This window comes from Vanacampus margaritifer, chromosome 15 (assembly GCF_051991255.1).
Source record: "Vanacampus margaritifer isolate UIUO_Vmar chromosome 15, RoL_Vmar_1.0, whole genome shotgun sequence".
Taxonomy (NCBI): domain Eukaryota; kingdom Metazoa; phylum Chordata; class Actinopteri; order Syngnathiformes; family Syngnathidae; genus Vanacampus; species Vanacampus margaritifer.
In genome coordinates, this window is record NC_135446.1 from 20,009,046 (window position 1) to 20,031,283 (window position 22,238).

The following is a 22,238-nucleotide window of genomic DNA, read 5'->3' on the forward strand; positions in this document are numbered from 1 at the left end:
GTAGTAGTGGTGTAACATTAAATTGTACTTTTTTTTAAGATTACCCAAAAAAGTATTTGTAAAATTCTACTTTTGAGGTAAGCTTAATGGTTAGGCTCCTTACCTCAAAGTAGATTTTTTTTCTCAAAAGTACAGTATGTTAAATTCAACTTTTGAGGTGAGGATTCTAAATTGTAACTGTTCTCGTGTCATCCTATCATCTCCCCCAGCCACTTGTGTCTTGTCCATGTGTGTCTCGTCTTCTCAGTTGTCTTGTATTTAGTTTTGTTCAGTCTTTGTTAGATCATTGGCGTTGTCACCACTTTTGTGTTTTGTTGTTACTTTGATTTTTGGTCTTTTCAGAACTTTGTTGGTTTTGTTTAGAGTTTTATCCGGAACCCCTGTTAGGTTTTTTTTTTTTTTTTTTTGTGGTTAAATAAATTTTGTTCAGTATTCCATGCATCCCTGCCGTGGTTCTCCTGCCTCCCTGCATTTGGGTCCTCCACCCCACCAGCTCACCTTGACATACTTGACTTGTTCAGCCATTTTCAACAGTAACGATTTTTTTGTCTATTTAAAAAAAAAAAGAATATTAATGGTACATTGGTAATAATTCCATGTAAACTGTATGTAATTAAATAAATTCAATTCTACTTTAGTAATCCTCCATAAGTATGTAATTTAAACTTATTCTAAACAATGACATTTTTTCACGAGCTCCGCCATGTTTTATTCTTTCCATGTCATGATCTGTATCTACCAGTAGGTGTCAGCACAGTAGCGGAAATCAGCACCAGGCGGCTGACCGGCCGACGGCGTCGCCCCCTACTGGAATCTCGCTGCGGTACAAGATGCACCCTCCTGATAATGATGCTCATCTTGTCCTTTTCTCCTCACGTTCAATCTTCTTTTTTGCTGACTTCCAGCTCTGCTTGGCCGCGATGACACTTTTCAATCGCCGGCTTCCGATGTGTCGTCTGCGGAAGCGAGAATGACTCCGCGGAGCCTCTGACTGTCCAAGCCGGAGCTCTGCTGATTTATGCCGGCCTGTAATTGTTTCAGCGTGCGGCTTCCCTGCACACTGTGAGGTATCTGTGTGTGTAGCTATAAATATTATATTCTTTCACATTGGCTTTTGAGGCTCACAAAATGGTCGCACGCCATACTCTTAACAGCTCATACTTTCATATTAATGAAGGAAATGACTGCTTGGTGTATATGAGAAGGGTCGCTGCTAATCGCACACATTCTAGCGCACTTGGACTGCTTGGCCTTTTGAATTCCTAATAATGATTTAAAGCCCCACCCAAGAATATTTGCAGAAATGTTGTCCGAAATAAGTACCTGCACCGAAATCAATTTTCACCATCAGTTAAGGGTAATCAATAACAGTAGTCTTTCATTCAACACTACTTTTACTTTTGATTTTCTAAACAGACTTTTTATTCTTGATTTATAACTACAGTATTTCACTGTTTTTACTGGTGTCATTCTAATAAATCTATTTTTTCTAACACCGAAAACGTCAGCCTTGGCGTTAGCATCATAACATTAGCCCATCAACTCGTGTTTTTCCCACCGCAGGGAAACCAATGTGAATCGATAGTGGCCGGATATTTGCTGGCGCCATCTAGTGGTGGGGATGTAAAGCAGAACGTTTTGTGTAATTTATAGCCCTGTCATCATTCACTTGTTTCATTTTGTCATTTAAATCAAGTCGCCACAGGAATATTCAACAAGCTAGCCTTTATTTAAATGCAATTTTGCAATAACAGCAGCCAGCCAAAAAAAAGTGACATTTACGAGATTTATGATGGAAGATTCTGCGGTGAGAGAAAAAAGAAGTTATTTTCCCCCCTTAGTGTTGGAATTTGACATGACAAAGTATGTCAAACGTTTTGACAAGTGCAGTGAAAAATTGGTTTTGAACTGCGGCGACCCTTGCACGTTACCGCGGAAACGATAAAACGTGCACCCCTCCGCTTGGCTTCTTTACTTCCATATGAACAGCCGACAAGCGGAAAGTTTACAACTTTCTCTGGCATGCGCGTAAACTGCAATGGAGAACATTGTTTTAAAAAAATAAAAATAATAATAAAAGTGCATTAGAACGAAAACAAACATTTCTGCGTTTGAACTTCTTCCCCTTTTGGAGACGAGATTTTACTGTCGGAAGCGTCACATTTAATCTGGAGGACGGAGGATTAATGGCTTTCCTAATCAAGCATCCTCATGTGACCCTGCGTGTGCTCACGGACACATAGCGAGTCATAACTGGCACTTTACATCATAATATAGAAATCAATTGAATCGCTCCAAAAAAAAATCCACACGCAAAATTTGGGAATATTGCCTGCCGTTTTAGAGCATTTCACCACATATTTTAATGATATTTTTGCGTACTTTTTTTTTTTTACAGCAAAAAGTTTTCTTTTTTTCGTTCTTTAACTCATTCACTGCCATTAACGGCTATAGACGTCATAAATTCATTTGAACTATTTCTATTAGTTTAACATTTTTTCCACTTTTTTTAACAAGTGTATGAAAACCTAGAATTTTTTTTTGTACATATAGAACAGATATAAAATGTGTGATTAATCGTGAGTTTTTTATTTATTTAAATTTTAATCACCTGACACCCCTAATTTTTAATATTATTTATTTTTTTATAAATAAAAATCAAATTATTGTAATTATCATTATTACTTTTTTTTTAATAATGTTTATTTAAAAAAATAAAAAGAAAAGATTATTAAAAATTAGGGGCGTAAGGCAATTACCATTTTTAATTGTAATTAATCGCATGACTTCACTAGTTAACTCACAATTCCCAAATTTTATATGTGTTCTAATACAATAAAAAAAAAATCTAGCTTTTCATACTCCTGTTAACAAAAGTGGAAAAAATATTAAACTAATAGAAATAGTTCAAATGAATTTTTGACGTCTATAGCCGTCAATGGCAGTGAATGAGTTAATAATCTGCAGTAGAACACGAGTTGGTTTCAACATAATCACCCGTTTCTCCCCTAAAAGCGGAGAAAATTAGCTTCTTGTGAAAGAGCAAAATTTTACTGCACAAACAAGAAGAATAATGCATAATAATAATAAGTAAGAAATGGATCATGTCTGAATAATGACATAGTCGCAGTTCTCTCCCTCATGACAGCCGAGATTGATCTTCTCCTCAAAAGCTGTGCTGAAAATGGTGCAAAGGCGCCATCAACTGGCGTTTGTTTGTCATTATTATTGTGTACAAGCTTGAATTTCACAGACCAGCCAGGGGCACTAAACGGTTGGCTTTCCCAATACGTCATTAATAATGATCACATTAATTAGAAATAATCCACAGTGTCCAAAAAGTCCGGAAGCTTCAGTGCGCCACTTGCCGCCAACCGGGTCATCCTGTGATCCCAAAGCAGCTTTCGGCGTCATCGCCATCACCACCACCACCATCATCATCATCATCTTCGTCACCCTGCTTCTGCGCATGCGCTTTGACCCACTTCCCCCCCCCACCCCCCACCCCCTAGCGTGTCTTTTGCCTTCCCTCGTGGCCGACGGACGCACGCTCGAGTGTCCTGCTTTGCGATTGGCTCGCGCGGTGCCAGCGTTGCCCTCCCCCTTTTTAAGCCCTTCGTGCTCTGTCATTGCTCAGTGGCGCCCCCTGTACCCGCCACCTCGCGCTGCAACATGTGTCAACCTGCAAGGTGAAACTGACCTGAGATCAGCCCGTCATGCGCCGGAATGACAAAACCGCATGTTTGGAATCATTATCAATCACGCAGCGAAGCGTGACGTCATCGAATTCACCGCACTGCAAAGAAACTCTCACACGGCGATTCAAGCCGCTTCTGAGAAGCAGAAAAAAAGAAAAAAGGAGAAAGAGAGAGAGACAGGGAGAGAGAGAGAATGACGTGATTTGAACGCGTGCCCAAAAATCCTTAATGAATAACTTCGGAGGAGCGCGAGGCTGAACGCTGGCCCAGCTGTTTCCTGCTCCACATGTCTTTGCTGTGTGTGTAATGTTAGATAAATGTGAGGGATTTTCTGGCTAAATCCGTCTCCTGTTCGCTAAATCTCACTTCTCTCCAAAACGAGCGTGCGCAATGGAACAAAAGTGGGAATGTTGAGATGTGACATTGGCCCCCGGCGCGCGCATCTCATCCGCTTTTTCGGCCCCGTTCGTTCTTCTTCTCTTCTCTTTTCCTCATTTTCCCCCAGTTTTTTAATGACTTGAAACAAGTTGACTTCTCGCCGGCTTTTTTTTTTTTTTTTTTTTTTTTTTTTTGGTTACGGAGACCCGCGGGGATGTCCTCCGCACTTTCCTGCCTCCGGTGGCATTTATGGGACGTCCTCAAGGTAACTCGTACCTGCTCCACTTGCACGCTTGCGATATTATTTTCGCGACGTGCTTTTACTTTCAGCACATGGCACGTGCATGCGTAAGTTTATTCCCGCTTCACTTGAACGCAACGTTCATGTGTCTTCATTTCTGTCGTCTTTTTGTGTTCTTTTTTCTCCGCACAAATTGCATCGCTTTCCTTGACATTTTTTTTCTCTCCATTGACGTGATTATTGCGCAGTTTTTTTCACGAATGTTGCTCCCGTTTGCATGCAAAAGGACCTTCGAGGTGTTTATGATGTTTTATTGTACTTTCTCTGCTTCTAGTGCGTAATTGCGCACGACAAGATAGTATTACCCCCCCCCCCCGCACATTCAATTCAAGCCGGCTTTTTTCGGCTTCACTCTGTTTCTTATGTGAAGTTTTGATGCGTTTGGTTCCTTTTTTTTTTTTTTACACAGCGCGGAATCCAAATGTAACTCTTGAAGACAGTTTCCATGCAAGTGGACTCGATTGTTGGAATGTGTGTGCGCTCGACGGTGATGCGCTTCCCGGTTCTCACTTTCTCTCTCTCTCTCTCTCTCTCTCTCTCTCTCTCGCTCCCTGGCAGAGTGCGATGTGCTGGATGTCCCGTAGCCACGCCCTCTCACTACTGCTGTGCGTCCTCAGCCTGACTCCGGCGGCTTCGGGGGCGAGGCCAGAGACGCTGTGCGGGGCGGAGCTGGTCGACACGCTGCAGTTTGTGTGCGGCGAGAGGGGCTTTTATTTCAGTAAGTGCACCCGCATGCGCGCGCGCGAGCGAGCTTCTTATTTTTTATTCATGAAGCTGGGCTGCGAGGGCTGACTGAGCTCATCAATAAAAAAAATAAATAAATAAATAAATAAAAAAGCAGCCGCGTTGACATTCGCATCCTTTCCGGAAGATGCTCAGCTCATTTTCTCACACCTGCAATGGAGAATCTTTGATTCCCTTCAGTTGTCGTTGCGAAAAAAATTGCAGTATCATAAAAAATAAATCAATAAATAGGTCTATGACTATCATCATGCGACACCTGTAAAATATTTCACCTACCTCGGGTCAAAAGTTTCCAACCACTGTTTTTGAAACGTATATGTTTGCGTCATACCTTCGGCATGATTGACTTTAGAAATGAATTCCTATTCTGAATTAAAAGGAGTTTTCCGGCTAGCAATATAGAATGAAGCCTCACTACACCAAAATTTTGAAAAGTGGGTAAATATAGTGTAACCTAAATTTAAATTCAGTCGAAGTTGGTTAAGTTCACGTCATGCTTATTTAAAATAATATGTTCAAAAATACACTGTAAAGAATTGACTGTAGAATTTACAGTAAATAACTGTCAAAAAGGTTGTCACCTAATTATTGTAAAATCTCAATTAATTACTGTAAAAAATATACTACTGTCATTTTTTTCCTCCAATTTATTACTGTATATAAATTACAGTCACTTAGTAAGCAACTATCATTTGTATACAATAAAAAAATGTACAGTAATTATTATAATAATTAATACAACAACTTTTTATTTTGCCATTTATTTACTGTAAATTCTACCGGCCAATCCTTTACAATGTAATAATTCCCACGGCATTTATTGGTACCTTGGAAGATTTTCACCCTGGACACAAAAAGTTTGAGAAAAAAAAAATCCATAAAAATCAGCCCACAAATTTCAAAATTTCATCAGACTTTGACGGCGATAGCGAGACTAAATTGCGAGTTGAGCACGTCGGCCATGCATGCCATTATCTAAAGGTGTGAAGCCGCAGCAGCTGTATGCGCACCTTCACAAGAATCACGCAAATCAATTCTGCCTCAATGAACTCTTTTTATTCATCACAAAATGTATATAAATTCAGCGTTAAAATGAATTTAGCTCGCATCCACCGGAATTTCCCTTGAGAGTGCGGCAAAATGCTAAGCAGGCTAACGATGCTAAGCAGGCTAACGGAAGCCAGAGAGACGTGCGAACGGCACACATCACTCTGGAACCTTCTCGCAACACAAACCACAAGTAAGGCTTAAAGCAAGCATAGAAAATGACGGTGGGTGTCAAGTGGCAGCTTTGGCCATCAGGGAAAGTCTTTAAGTGGAGTCGGTGGGTGGGTTGGTGGGGTAGAAAGTTAATGTTTTCCACCCGAGGAGGGGAAAAGTATCCAAAGAAAAGCAGGAGTTAAATCTCGGCTTGTTCCATTACGGCTGCTTCCTTCCCAACCGTGAAACACGACATCGCCATCCTTGTTTCTCAACTCAAACGTGTCCAAAACAAAACCCCCAAAAAACTCCCAGCAACCCCCCCCCCCCCCCCATCTCGTTTATAATCGATGGAGCCGCGTGCCGCTTTGACATCCATTAGTGAGGCTTTGGTCCCATCCCAAAGCGGCGAGAGATTTTTTTCCACACAGCGTTTGGCAGCTGCCAATTCCAGAAAGACGTTTATGGGAGGGGATCCGTGCGGGGAATCGCAGGATCTCAAGTGCTTTTTTCGACTTGGATTCTTTTCCCACTAATTGCTCACTTTAGGATGAATTATGAAGGATTAGATCAGAGGTTCTTAACCTTGATGGGGGCGCTGAACTCAACCACACACAAAAAACAACATTTTCATTTTTAAATAAATCACATTTTAATGGAAAAAAATATCTGCCTCAAATAAAAACCAAATATCAAAATTTATAGAAACATGGTCTACGTATGTAGAATTTTTTAACCTAATTCCGGTTACTTAATTCTGTCTGTTAGCGAGAGCCACTACATCGTGATAACTTACATTGATGTTTCTGCATCTGGCAATTTATTATTATATTATATTATTAGTATGGGATTTTTTTTTTAATGAGCTTTAGGTGAACTGATGAATACACACACGCTCGCACGCACGCACATACACATACTCACCCACATACAAAAAAAAGGTATATATATATATATATATATATATATATATATATATATATATATGTGTGTATATGTATATATATATGTATATGTATTTAAAAAAGAAAAAGAAAAAAAAACATTTATTAAATTTTTTTTTAATTGATTTGTTGGATTTTTAAAAAAAAAAAAGGAGAGCAATGATGATGTCAAATCGAATGAACAATACTGAGCTCTCCTGAAGAAAACAAAAAAAAAAAAAAAAACATTTTCACATCATACGTTCTATAGCTTAAGAAGTAAAATATCTGCACACGTGCTTATAGTACCAAAATGTCTGCAATTGTCATATTAATACATTTATTTACCTCAAAATCTACATTTTCATATTTATGTCTCATAAATGCACTTTTATTTACTCTTTAACGTACAGTAACTGTAAAAGTCTCAACAATTGTAATAGATGCATATATATTTGGTAGCCAAATATTCACGAGGAATGCAAACATTGCAATACAATACATATAACATTATGACCCTGACGATATAATGATCGCGATATTTTGGGGTTGGCGAGAAAAAAACAACTCCTGATACTGTACTGCTATTGGCTCAGCGCCGCAAAGTGTCATGGTCTAAGTTCACAACGTTGTGTTTGGCTGAAGTGGGCCAAAATATATATATTTTATTTTATTTATTTATTTTATTCTCGAATTTTTTATTTTTATTTTTTTTACGCAGATGTTACAAAATATTTGCTATCATGACTAATTGATAGGAGTAATAACTGCCGCAGGAACCAAACATTCCTAATTAAAATTAAACTGCACTAATAAAGTAACCACCAGAGGGTGCTAGAACTGCACAAATAAAACACAAGCACGTGCTGCTTTTAATAGTTTTATAGTTTTAATATCACGATATCATGATATTGCCGTTACTGTTACATCCCTAATATCCAAAACATCCCAACTTTATATTCAGCTTTTGTACATTTTATGAGGATTTAAATAAAATAAATGCATTTCAAGTTATAAACGAAAAGAAATGCATTTTGGGACAGAGTCTGAGATCAGGTTATGTACCAAATTTCATGTGGGTTTCACTATTTGAACAATTCTTGCTACATTTCAAATGATAATTTAATGTTTGTCTGGTCTGGAAAAAACACAAAAACTCTCTTGTTAAGCTAATTGTTTCCTAGCCGTTAGCTTATTTAGCCAAATCTTTTGATAACATGTTTTGATAGTTCTGAAACAATGACAAACACTCATGGAAGATAACAAAAGTGTCTTTTTCTACTTGACTACAAAATCCAAGTACTTTTGGCGCCTCTTCTTAAGAAACACACGTTGTAGTCGTCAAGTCGGCGGTTGTTAGCCGTAGCATCGCGTTCAATCCCAGCCGGCGGCTTCTTCCCGAGGTTCCGCCGCCGGCGCTGCTGGAAAGTGCACTTGACTGGCCGCCATCTCCGCTTGATTGACTTGTCAGTGGGCTCCTCTCATGCCGCCGCCCGCTCACTTCATCGAGACCGCATGCCTCGCCGCCCCAGACCGCTAATGCGTGCTTGCTTTTCGGAGGAAGGCAGCGGCCCCCTTTTCTCCCTTTCTTCAACGTCACCCGCTCCTCAGACGAGTCCGACGGACGTTTGTGCGTGCGTTGAGGAGGGATTTAGCTGACCACACACGTATGCGTGTCGTCTTTGGATGTTGGCACAACCGATGTTGCGCTGCTTGATGGGGAAACCCCCCACATTTTGCCCACGGGCAATGACTAGATTTTCAAAATTAAAAACTGCCACACTACAAAATTAAATGTACAATCAATTCTCACCAGGAATTTATTATAACAAATTGAATCGCTAGTCAATCTTGGTACAACTTTAGCTAATGCTAAATGCGCTCTCAGTTGACAGTTCAACAGCGCTAAACAATGCAATGCTATCATCGTTAGCCAAGCTTTTTTTGCTCGGTCACGGCAGTTTTTGGAAGCTAGCTGTGCTGTTTCCGTCACGTCGGTCCCGCTCTGTAACACTGGAAATACTGGGTCCGAGTGGCCAAAGCAGTATTAGGCTAGTAGGACTACATTTCCCATGATTCTTAGTCACAGAAGCAGGAAGTAGTTCTAGTTCTGGTCTGACGAAAGTATGCCTGCTAGCGGATGAGAATAAGAACGTGAATGTGAAAGTCGATAGGAAGGAGTATTTCAGTTAAATTCATTTTTAATTGTATGAATTGCTATGACAAGTGTGTGATTAATATACACATGGCACAAACAATTGTCTTAACTGGACCGGCGTAAAAAGCGCGACAAAACAATGGGGCTGGCAAAATGGCACAAAACGGAGACTTCTGGCCACCCTCGCAAACCCTCAATCTGTGACCAGTTAGCGGTTTCAAAATGGACCCTGCCATCACAACATCTGGCAGCGCCGTCTTTCTCTTGATGGCTTAGTGGACTTTATCGCAAAAGGAGCCAGAATCTCTTTGGGTCGCTGCATCTGCCTCTTGCTATCTTAGGCGATCTGTGTCAGGGTACCCTGTGGGTCCTGAACCCTCTTGCGCAATTGCTTCCAATCTCCTTCCTTCCTGGTCCTCGGAAAGCCTTCATCTTTTTGGGCAAACCTCGATGACAGAAAGCTTGGAGTCGGCACCCTGAACATTGTAAGCATTACCGGCAAAGTGGTCTAAAACCCGCAGCCGAATGGCGTCAGAGTGCACCTTGCTCCTCTCTTGGCGCCAGCCGTCCTTCCCGCCGCACGGCTGCCAGCCACTTTGGATCTGGCCGCAGAGGCTCCGCCGCTGGAGCGGCACCAAGCTTGTGAACGGCAGCGAGGCCGTCTTGGCCCGTCCAAGACTTTGCTGGCAGCGCCTGCCAGCGCAAAAAGCGGGGCTGACGGTGCCAGCTTTCTGCCAGCAGGTTTTTCTTTTTACTTCGGATTCCTGCTGGTGCGCTACTTGTCTTGTCGAACGCACCATGTTCTTGTCCGTCAGAGCTGCTAAGAACATTAGCATGTTTTCCGTTCCTCCTGTTTCAAAACTCTACCGTGCGACGGCCGGTAACTTGAAAAACTCAAAAAGTCAACCTAGCGCTTTATGACGTTGACAGAAGGCTCGTTATTATTCGAATGCGAGCGAATGACAGGCGATCGGTCCGGAGTGTTCCGTACGTCCGCCAGGAACGGCCTCAGCGCTATAGAAACGAGACGGACGGGTCGCAAGCCCGAGAGCGGCCGATACGTCAGCACGCCGCTTAAGCGTGACGAGCGACGGCCGAGTTGAAGTGCGAACTTGAGGAAACGTTGGCTAGCGATAGCGAGACTTTTACTACTTCTGCTTCTCCCCGAAAGTCGAGCACAAAGTGTTGCATTCATGTGGAAGCCTTGAACGGCGGCCAAGCCGTTGAGTGATCTCGCAGGATACGCTCCTTAAACAAGAACAGACCGCTTTGCGGTGCGGGACGTGTTTGTCTTTCCTGCGTTGCTTTACGTCGCCATGTTTCAGCGCCACGTTTTGCCCCGCGTTGAAAAATGGGGAAAAGGAGCTCCTCCCGCCGGTTCCCGCTCGCCTTGCTTGGTGGCCGCACACGCACCAGCGACCGCCTGGACGATCTGGAGAATCCATTTGGGCGGCGGCCAGTTCAGGACACAGGACGCGCCCCCTTGTTGGCCCGCCGACATCGACATCGCAACCAGCGCCGGCAATCCAGCGTCAATCCACCTTACGCATGTCACATACGCTTCAGGACGACACACTTTCTGCCCCGACAGGATTACTAAATACTTAGCTGGGTGGAAACAAACTGCGGTGGTGCGAAAAATCCACATCAGTCGTCACTTTTTCCAATTATTGCTCTGACCTAGAAATCCCAAGTCGGTCTTTGCAGAGCTTCTGCCTCTGGACCGGGATGCCGGTTCTGTGAATCTGAGCCTGTTATGGGAGGTTTTTCTGGCTCGGACCGTCTCCTGTACTGCTGGGCCACTTTTTGAGTTGAAAGTTGAAACATTTGCTCTGGAGTGAGCGTGAGAATCGTTATCTCTCTCTTGATTCGTTCCTAATGAACCATCGCGAAAAAAGCAAATCATGACCAGATGGAGAAAATCCCTCCGATTGAGCCACTAGCTTAATTGGTTTGGCATCAAAATTAGACTTTTTTTTTTTTTGCGTAGAGGCTGACCGCACAGGTGGAAACGACGCAGGAAATTGGTCCCGATTTGAGTCGGGGGGGGGAAGCTACGGATGGCGAATGTGCAAACAGCACGTCACATGCATGCACGCAAACGGCGAGGCCTTGGCCCTCAGCAGCAGGGGATTATGGGGGATTACGGGATGATCAGCCTCCCCGTCCCGCCCCGCGGCAAACCTGAATGCACGGCGAAGTCCAAAGGAAGACCTCCCGTGTCTTCAGCATCTCAAAGGCACTGAGCTAAACCCCTCATGAAAAGCGTCAACAAGGCGGGGGGGTGGGGGGGTCCACCCAGGACCAAAACATCGGCGAGACCTCATTAGTTTGATGCCGTCACACATGTGGAGTTTCTGTGCAAAGAAATGAGGATTTCAAAAATGGAATCCTGTTTTTTCTCCGGCAGGATATTCGGTTTAACCCTCAGGTCTTGTTTGATTTGATGACCTTTGGCCACGCATACCGTCTACCATTTGAAAATTTGTTGTACTTTTTGCTGCGGTCAACATCAGTTCTTGTCCTTAGTATGACATTTCCATTCATTTCATCCATTTTTTTAATCCTCCGAATGTTGTTATCGCTAATATCGCAGTCTTGCTACAGCCATAAAAAAAAGAAAACCGTCACTTTTCAAAATCAACATGCATCATCCCTTTGACATTTGGAAACACATTTGAACTCATTCGCTCCAAGCCATTTTCACTGAAGCAACCCCCTTCACTCTCAACTGTTTTACTGGATATTGTGTTTTATTGCTATAAAACATGGAACCTACCAAAAGAAAGATTAGAGTCTCTTCTTTCTATCTGTTTCCGTTTTGCAGCAATTAGCATTAGAATATACAGTAGCTAAGTTTCACAAATTTTCACAAATCTATTAAGAATTGTGTGTAAATGAAGCCTTTTTTTCAACATGGCCCCTGGTTGATCTCTTTTGCTCTGCTGCCACCTGCTGGCCGTTTGTGTAATAACTACCATTTCTTCAGCCGTTCTTTGCAGTTGAGAGGCTGCATCAAAGACAAAAAACATGAAAAACTTATAAATATGACGCTTAAAACATTTAAAATAGAACGTAGTTATACATTTTGGGTTAGCAAATGAGTTAAGATGTTTCCATTTGTCTTCAAATCATGCAAGCAACTCAACTGTATATTTATAGAGCACTTTAAAACAGCCACCGCTGTTTTCTTAAGACGGAACCCGGAAATAACGAAAACAGCCGAGGCCCCAGAATTGAACCCTGTGGAACTCCATGCATTCCATATGTCGTATTGAGAGGATTACAATAATAAAGAAATCACACAACATACCATCACAACGGTCAAAAGTGCACCAAATTCCGGATAGGCCAAGCAGGTGGGGTTTGTGTGTGTGGGGTTCGAAATCAAGTTAAGAACTATTGTTTTTTACAGTAAGTTCTGACTGTTTGCGAGGCCATGAATTTATGGAAATGTGATTGGATGAATGAGTCAGGGGGTGGAGCTGACCATATTAATGGCATCATCAATCCAACTTGACAAACCGTTGAACCGCTACTCTATCACAGAATAAGGAATTTTGTGGATTTCAATTGGCCAAAAGTGTCCCCAATACATCTTAAAAGCACAATTTGATGTCCCCAGTACGGTTTTGCTGTATTGCAAGAGCCGAAGTCAAAAAATCCACTATTTTGCTAAATTTCATGACATTTGCATTAACACAACTAAAATGCTTGTCACAGCAACAACCGGCCAGTTAATGGGATCCGTCTGCTTCTTTTGGAACCGCCATCCTTGGAGGGAGCTCTCGCTTTCCCAACCGTCTTTAAGTTTTTTGACTGGATCTGACGCATGCGGCGCGTTCGGCGGAGAGCGCCGCGTTCCAAAACCAGCAGCCCCTCGCGCTCCCGCTCGGCCGTAAAGCGTCGTCGACCGCGGCCAGCTTCCAACAATCTTCTGGTTTTGAGGAACGGCGCGGCCAGACCGTAAAAGTCAAGAAGCTCGGTGTGCCCTTCTGGAATGATGGCGGCGGGAGAATCCAACCCGTTAATGCTTCCCTCCAGAGCTTCGGCTCCGAGGAACGAAGATGACGCAGGCGGGGGGATGTTGGCCCAGAAGGAAGCGTCTGCTGCTACCGTTTGCTTCCAGGCGGGCCAGGCCTCGCTGACAGACGGACCCTGGGAGTAAATCACTCGTAGGAAAAAGTCGGCGGGTCTCGAAGGGGGGGAAAAAAAGTGTCAATCCGGATCTCGAGACGTCGACGGCGCGCTGGAAAAAATAACAGCGCGTGGTCAGGCGGCCTTCTGCCTCCGCCGATAGCCGAAAAGCGGGTTCGTTCGCAGTGTCGAGAGATCGGGAAAAACTCTTTTTTTTTTGTTTGCGCGGGATTACGGGCATTATCCGTGGAAGCCAATGGTTTTAAAAGCGTATAAACCTCTAAGACCTGATTATTATCATGTGCATGTTTTTTTTTTTTTTTTTTTTTCCAACCTGCCCACGCTGATTATCTGACATCTCACAACCGATGCCAGCTGATTTATTTATTTATTTCCCGCCCATCCAGCTGCCAGCGGCCAGCGGGGTTGCCAGCTATTTTGGGGGATAACGGCGGATGTTAATTTGCAAGGCTTTTTTGTTGGGCGAGCATTACAAGTAATGAGGCCTGGATGGCTGTTTGGCATGCGATACACGTTATATAATCTCCCATTTGGAGTTTATGCACATCAGGCGGTCCGTGTAACGCTTCTCAAACCGGGGGTGTTCGCAAGCCACAACTTGGGGGTCCAAAAAAGTCATTTGCTAATTAATTATTCTGCGTCTCTCCTCATACATACTCACGTGAACAGTTTAATATAAGTCAAATAGGGCGACAGAGAGGAACAAGGTCTACTTTCTTTTCCTCAGACCAAAACTAAAGATTGTTTGATGGTATAATTAATAACAGGATTAATTTTATAAGTGCTAAGACATATATTTTCCCAAAACAATAACTACATAAAACAAACCCACTAAACCACTTACTTCTTTTCATTGTTGCACACATAAATCTGACATCCCTGCATAAAAAAAGTATTTTTTGAACAAAAGGCATATTACAGAATTTTTAAAGAAAAAAGACAATTTTTTTTTGCATATATTTCAATTTTTTGAGAGAATAACGGTGATTATTTTAGAATAAAACTCATAATATTACAAGAATAAAAGAAAATTCCTTTGTTAGAGTATGACTTTTCCTGTGGCGCCCACATCACTCACCAGACCACGGCGCGCATTTTAAAGCCTTACACACTCAAAATCACAGATCCTGCAGTAGAATGTGCCCCAAGTAGACCATGATCATACTTGCACATGACATGCATGTAATTGTGTTGAATGACGCAAAATCAATTTGTATTCAATTAATCGGAGTAATCAGCAGAACGCAGAATATTTTTTTCCGTTAGCTTTAGCCGTCAATAGTGAATACGACTTTGTTCATGCAATATTATGACTTTTTAATCCTCCCCCAAAAATCTTTGTTCTTGTAAATATTTCAAATTGTTCTTCTTGAAAAATATAACTTTATTCTCATAACATTTCTACTCCAAAAAATAGTAATTTAATATTGTAATATTTTGACTTTTTCTATGTATAGATCTGGCATTTTTGGGATACAATAGTTGCTGTTACGAGGGGAAAAAAACCCCCAAAAAGTTTGCAACACGGTACTCTAAAGCTATTGCGTCACTTCAGGGACGGGGGGGAGTCAGTTTGGCGGAATCCCCGTGGGTGAATCTGCTACTTGCCTAAATAATGCAGCCGCACGTCATATTTTTAGCTCCGAAAAGCCTGGCGGACGGTGGCTCATTCACACCTCCATTAGAACCCCTCGCTTGTGTTTCTTTGAATGAAAGCCTCCAGAACAACAGCGTGCTGGGTCGGCCGGCAGAACTTAATGGATTTTGTCAGCACTAGTGAGCCAGAGAGCCAAGAGCTATTAACTGTGAGAGGGAAAGGCATTTCCTCCTTGTAAATGCCATATTAAATTATGATTATTTCGTTTGGTAACGAGGAAAAGCCCATCAGGGCCTGCATTACTTAAAGCCAACGGGGGGCTTGTGACTGTACCACCATTTTAGTACTTTTGAGACATAAATTTTCCCCTCTAAAAAAAAAGACAATGATAGCTATTTTAAAGGAAGACCTATATATCCTAAAATAGCATTTTTCCATAAATTTGCATGAGATTAATGTAAATTTTCTGGTATCGGTCTCCGCTATTAGTACCAATACCTTGAAATAAGGCCAGGTAATGATACCTAGTATCAGTAATCACCCATTTTTATTTTGTTTTATTCTATATCCATTTTAATAACTTCTATTGCTAGTTAGCATTAGCTACGTGTTCCTGTAGCTTTGCTAATGTTGTAAACCGACGAACAAAAGTAATAAATTAGCCAACAATAACAACTTGAAAAAAAATCCACATTACTCTTAAATGCACCTTGTAGTTTTGCCTTTTCATTAACTTCTATTGCTAGTTAGCGTTAGCCACGTGTTCCTGTAGCTTTGCTAATGTTGTAAACCGATGAACAAAAGTAATAAATTAGCTCATAATAACTTGAAAAAAAAAATCTAATTTGACTCTTAAATGTAGTGTTAGCTATGTGTTCCTGTAGCTTCGCTAATGATGTAAACCGACACACAAACGTAATAAATTAGCTAACAATAAGAACTTGGAAAAAAAATCCACATTACTCTTAAATGTACCTTGTAGTTTTGCCTTTTTATTAACTTCTATTGCTAGTTACCGTTAGCTACGTGTTCCTGTAGCTTTGCTAATGTTGTAAACCGATGAACAAAAGTAATAAATTAGCTCATAATAACTTGAAAAAAAAAATCTAATTTGACTCTTAAATGTAGTGTTAGCTATGTGTTCCTGTAGCTTCGCTAATGATGTAAACCGACACACAAACGTAATAAATTAGCTAACAATAAGAACTTGGAAAAAAAATCCACATTACTCTTAAATGTACCTTGTAGTTTTGCCTTTTTATTAACTTCTATTGCTAGTTAGCGTTAGCTACGTGTTCCTGTAGCTTTGCTAATGTTGTAAACCGATGAACAAAAGTAACAAATTAACTCTATAACAACTTGAAAACATCCACATTACTCTTAAATCTAGTTTGTGGATTTGCCTTGCTGGAGATTTTATATTTGAGTGACTTCATTTTGAATGGGGGGGGGGGGGGGGGGCAGCTGGAGGTGACGTGGATGGCGGCTGTAATGGCTGCCATAAAGTTTCGACAGTGTGCAGCCCACTGTAAATCTTACACTGGAGGAAATCTGCGTCGTTGCCATTGTTCCAGTCAGCGCGCCTCGTATGTGGACCCCATTAACCGCGTGGCGCGAGAACACTGTTTACACTTTGTCATGCAAGTAGAAAGTGTGGAATTGTCATTAAATACGATGCAAATTTATTACATTCGAGACGCACCAACCATTAAATATGCAGTAAATGTCTATTACACCGACACGGGCTATTAAGTATGATGGTAAATATGTTACATAAGGACGCACAGATGATTAAATTATATTATTATTAATATTTTAAATAAGATTTATTAGAGGTGCAAAAAGCATTAAATATAACAAATGAGGTCAATATCGTATATAACTGTACCAGCTCATCACTGAAGCATGATGGTGGTCGTGTCATGGCTGCCAATGGAAGTGGTTGAATTCTGAAGTTTTTTGGACACGATTATCTGCACATGGTCAGCCAAGTGCTTCAGAGCAGATGAACAATGACCCGAAGCATACTGCGAAAGTAACCGGAATTTCTTTTTAAAGCAAAGAAGTCGAATGTTATGTGATGGTCATGTCAAAGATTAAGCAAGAATTAGCACGCCGCTATTGCTACACTAGAGGACTTTTTGGAATGTTGGGAGTATAACGGCGATTGCAAGTGGGAGGAGCCACGGCGTTTGGCTGTCTCTGTCTGTGATGTCCAAAAATTTCTGCAATGTAAAATCCTTCGAAGGAAACCTGATTCACCGATCTCCAGTCTGATTCTGAAAATACGAACACGCGGAAAACATAAGCCTCGTTTTCCAACATACACTAGAGAGACGATGCCAGCCAGCTTTTCAAGGTAAACAATGTGGAACGTTTGTTTGCGTGGCCGCAGGTAAGCCGACGGGCTACGGCCCCAACGCCCGGCGGTCGCGGGGCATCGTGGACGAGTGCTGCTTCCAGAGCTGCGAATTGCGGCGGCTGGAGATGTACTGCGCGCCCGCCAAGACCAGCAAGGCCGCACGCTCGGTGCGCGCCCAGCGCCACACGGACGCGCCGCGGGCCGCCAAGGTCGGCGGGGGCAGCGCGGGCCACAAGGCCGACAAGGGCTCGGACCGACGGGCGGCGGCGCACACGGACAAGACAAAAAACAAGAAGGTGAGTGGGAAAAAAAGCGAATTGGCTAGCAGTCGTACCCGTGTGTTAAGCATCTGCCCTCTCCTCCTATAGAGACCTTTACCTGGACACAGTCACTCAGCCTTTAAGGTACGAACTTCAAATCTTTTGACGATCACACGTTTGCTCAGAAGAGACTAAATGTGCTGCATGTGTGTGTTTGTCTTTTTCTCCTGGTTTTTGCAAAAAAAAAAAATGAAAGAAAAAGCATTAGCGAGCGAAGGAACTAAGTGGTTTTCGTGGTAGACCGAGTGGCACTCCTGCTCCGCTCTGCCACTGTGCATTACGCGCTTGCGTTCCGCCCGATGCATGCCAGCTTATCGCACTCGTCTTGAGCGTTCCGAGGGCAGGCGCTGACACGACACATCCTACGGCCGGGACAGCAATTTGCCTTTTTGTAGCCAGATTATGATGGAAAGATGCGAAGGAAAAATCCTCAAAGCACGCTAGCATCGCTCTTAGACTCTTAAAATCTGATGTCAATACAGACCTCGTATGCTTCATCTTGAAAATTGTGTCATTGACGTTATGGCACATCAGGGAGCCTTTACATTAGTGCACAGCTAGGCCAAAAACAATCCTGATCGCCCCCTGGAGGTGGCTTAGAACATTAACCTCACCGCCTCACATGTTAATTTTTTAATATAGTGAGTAGAAATGTATGGAAGTGTATTGCATTCATTTTTCTGTTTTACTAAATATTTTTTCTGTCCAAAATATTCAGAAAAATGAGCGGGGGGAGGGGGTGGGTATTTAAAATACAGGGGAAAAAATAAAACAACTGAAGATTTTTTTTTTTTTTAAACAAGATAAAAAAAATAAAATAACAGGAAAACAATTTTTTAAAAAAACTCCAAGTGACTTGTTGCAGACTCGCTAATAGCGGAAGCGGACACTTTCCCGCATACCTCCATATGCATTAAGATGGTCATGTTTACTTACTGGCTCTCAATAAAGGAATGAATGTGTATACTGTATTGTGGTTTGTTCTCTAATCTCTGAGGGAAAACCCCTTTAAAAAAAATATTCTGAAAAACTGAAAAATAATTATTTTATAAAACAGGGAAAAATAAAACAAAATTTAAAAAATGGGCAAAAAATGATTCAGAAAAAAATTATTATTTTTTAAACAGAAAAAAAAACCTAAAAAAAAAACAGGGAAAAAAATATTCAATAAAACAGAAAAAAAACAAAGCTCCCCCCAAAAATTTGTCAGAAAAACAGGACTTTTTTTTTTCAAGTGAATGCAATACGCTTCCGTAGAAATGGCAACCCCTTGGATTTTTTTTGTGTAAACATTCAGCCCCCAAAAAACAGCTTTGGTTTTTATTATTTCATTTAGCAACATGAAATTTGGTCGACGTGTACTATTAGGAGACCCACAAAAAGAAGCTATGCCCACAGGAAGTCTGCCGTTTTTACATTTTTTCACTGAAGCAGCCCTTTTAGAGGACATTTCCAGGGATTCTTGCCCTCTGGCTGAAAACTCTGCCCTCGAACCGAGTGTCACTTAGTAATGTTTTAGACCAATGGCAGAGAAAATGAAGTCTTCTATTTTGGTCTGAAGCAGCCATTTTGGCAATTTCCAGGCGTTCCCTTCAACAGACCAACAATTTTCACTTCTCTCTCCTTGCAGGAAGCGCATCCCAAAAACTCAAGTCGAGGTAGCACCCCGGGCCGAAACTACCGAATGTAGGCGAGGGGAGAAGGCTGTGGCCTTACCTGACGCCCCACCGCCCCCCACCGCCCCCGCTGCTTGTTGGCCGTAAACCACGACGGTAACGTGACAAAAGGATGGAGAAGCGAGACCACCACGGGTGTTGTCATTCTTTTCTACACTGCACCGTTCGACAAGGGGATCAATTCTTTATAAGCGCGACGTAACAGACGCTAGTTTAGCTGCTACCAGACAAATGAAAAAGCGGACAAGAACCATTTCCAATCTTCCTACCATTTATCCGTCACGCGTTGCAAACTTTTTTTGTTTGCAATGCAAAACAAAACCCTTAAGACCAAGGTGGCTCATAGTCAGATATTTAACGCCAATATTATTATTATTTTTGTCAGGACTTTCCAGTCCAGCATGTGATCCAAACAGCCCAGTAAAGCAGGGATTCTCAAACTTTTGGGGTCCAGGGAAAAACATGGGTCCCCTTAGGTGCCATTGGAATTAAAATGTAGCCTTGTTTTGAAGAAAAAAAAAAGGGCATAAGAAATAAGAATAAGATAAGAAATGAGAAATTCATACTTTTCAGAAAAACAAAAAGTTGAAATGTTAGGAAAATAAAGTCACATTTTTTTTTCAAGAAAAGAGTGCTTATACAATATTTGATGACATTTCTGTGCATTTAAAAATCAGACTAAAATATAAAATAATAAATAATAAAATAAAAATTAAGAATAGAAAAAAAAATTCTGGATAAAAAAGCATAATCTTACAAGAATAAAGTTGTATTTTTCCAAAAATCAAGATTCTTTTTATAACAAACACATTTGAAAAATTCAACCTTATTCTTGCAATTTTAAACCTTTTTTTCTGGTAAAGACTGCTTTATTTTCTTAAACATAGGACTATATTTTTGAAAATACTGTGTATATATATATATATATATATATATACTGTATATGCATTTTCTTCTGGAAAAAAATAGGACTTTATTTTTGTAATAATGAGCCTTTTTGTTCTCGGAAAAAAAAAATTAAAAGCAGGGATGTCAAATTTATGGGATGATATGTACGTCACAATCAAGCTTTTAATTGGCCCAAAGTTACGGTAGGAAGGACTGACTGGTTAGTACGTTTGTAGGTTTGTACATTTTAAATAATACACCCTAATTTATTCCAAATTATTTTGTCCCGGCACCTCAGTTTGAGAACCGCTGCATCCAAGAACATTTACAACCACAGTGCACTCACACCCTCCTTGTTGTTGTTTAAAAAAAAATAATTAAATGCAACTAGGAAACGTAGGAGCCAAAGTGAATTATTCTCCTTTTATGGTGCTTGTCAGAAATGGGTCGCCTGCAGATTCAAAGTGCATTTCGGCGGGTGCAAGCGGAAGGCAAGCGCACACAAAAAAGAAAAAGAAAAAAAAAAAACGCCGGGCAAATTGGATTCTTGTCAACAGTCCGGTCAGCCCCGAAAGTGAGTTGAAAAGGGGGCGGCGTTCAAGGCCAATTGCGTGGAATTAATGATTTGTGTGTTGGGTGACACACAAACGCACAGAAAACACACACCAACTCATCATTGTCATGGTCATCGCTCCGCCTGCATATAATCCTAAACACGTATGCTATAATCTATGCATTACTATTTCCTATACAAACAAGTGTCCACTGTATAATGGTGCTACTTTGTGATGGACAGACAGATGGGCGAGACGGGGAGGGGGAGGTTCCCTTTTGCACAGCCTAGTGGCCACCCGTGGAATTGTATTTGTTTTTTTTGAGCGCCTTGTGGCGAGATCTGTGAACACGACTTCAAAAGAGCAGATAGTGGCGGGAATGCTATTTTTTCTACTGTTTTTAAATTATTTCATTGACACTCGAGAGCCCTGAATGCCAAAAAATAAATAATAATCTCCACAAAAAGTACTGTGAAGTGAAACAAACCCCGCTAATGCTATGAGATAGCCTGCTATGCTACAAAGGTTTAACCTAATTGAAGGAAGGTGTGTATTTAAAGCCAGACTATGTAACATTTGGACGTTATTCAACACACAAATAATTGCCTATCTTAGTGTAAAAGCAAAGTGTGAAATGGCTAACCTCAACAGCCTCTGTAAGCACTAAAGCTCGGCACAAGAAAACCTGTGCTTTACCTAAATTAATAGCCAAGCGCTACCCGGTTAGCCTAGCTTAACGCAAAGCAAATAGATAACCAGATTAGCATCTAGCATTAAAGCTGATTTATCCACTCATGTGCAATGTGTATGTTTTAATTGGCTATCTTTCAAACAAGGGCACTGGTCGTAGCTAAGCTATGTTAGCAATCAAGGGAAGTGTGTTGAATGAACGTAGCAGTTACACAGTCTTCCTTTAAGCCCACCCTTAAAGCGTTTTAAATGTAAAATGTATTTGAGTCGACAGATCTCTGCATGAACTAACTGTCATTTGAGCGTTTGAAGTACTTTTGGTCAAAAACGCGGTACAAGCCAAAGACTTTTGGACTAAAAATTGGCCCCCCATGTTGACAACAGTCATTGCTAATTGTTCAAGCACGACGACGACGACGACGACGACGAAGACAACGCTGCGTTATACTCGCGGTGCTCGGTTGCCTTCTGTAGTTAAAAAAAATAAAGTGACAAATTGTTCACCATTCCTGCTGAATAAACCACTTGTCAACATCACAGCGAGTGTGTGGAGCCTTTTTTTTTTGGCTGGTGTGCTTTGCGAAATGTAAT

The 22,238-nt window shown here is 41.5% G+C and overlaps 1 protein-coding gene across 2 annotated transcripts; it reads left to right on the forward strand.

Moving 5' to 3' along the window:
• Positions 1–57: 57 nt before the first annotated feature.
• Positions 58–22,172, forward strand: igf1 (insulin-like growth factor 1). Of its 2 annotated transcripts, XM_077543241.1 has the most exons (6): positions 58–823; positions 906–1,067; positions 4,936–5,095; positions 17,553–17,815; positions 17,888–17,923; positions 19,470–22,172. In XM_077543241.1, exons 3-6 carry the CDS (start codon positions 4,942–4,944, stop codon positions 19,527–19,529), a joined length of 513 nt encoding a protein of 170 aa, XP_077399367.1. In that variant the 5' UTR covers positions 58–823; positions 906–1,067; positions 4,936–4,941; the 3' UTR covers positions 19,530–22,172. The 2 variants fall into 2 exon arrangements, with proteins under 2 accessions (XP_077399367.1, XP_077399366.1); XM_077543240.1 differs by lacking the exons at positions 58–823; positions 906–1,067 and adding an exon at positions 3,583–4,341.
• The last annotated feature ends 66 nt before the right edge of the window (positions 22,173–22,238 follow it).

Excerpts from the sequence above, each read along its gene's own strand:
- igf1 (XM_077543240.1), top strand. The coding sequence starts at position 4,291 with ATGTCCTCCGCACTTTCCTGCCTCCGGTGGCATTTATGGGACGTCCTC. Across the intron at positions 4,342-4,935 it reads ATTTATGGGACGTCCTCAAG|AGTGCGATGTGCTGGATGTC; the intron begins GTAACTCGTACC and ends GCTCCCTGGCAG. Across the intron at positions 5,096-17,552 it reads CGAGAGGGGCTTTTATTTCA|GTAAGCCGACGGGCTACGGC; the intron begins GTAAGTGCACCC and ends GCGTGGCCGCAG.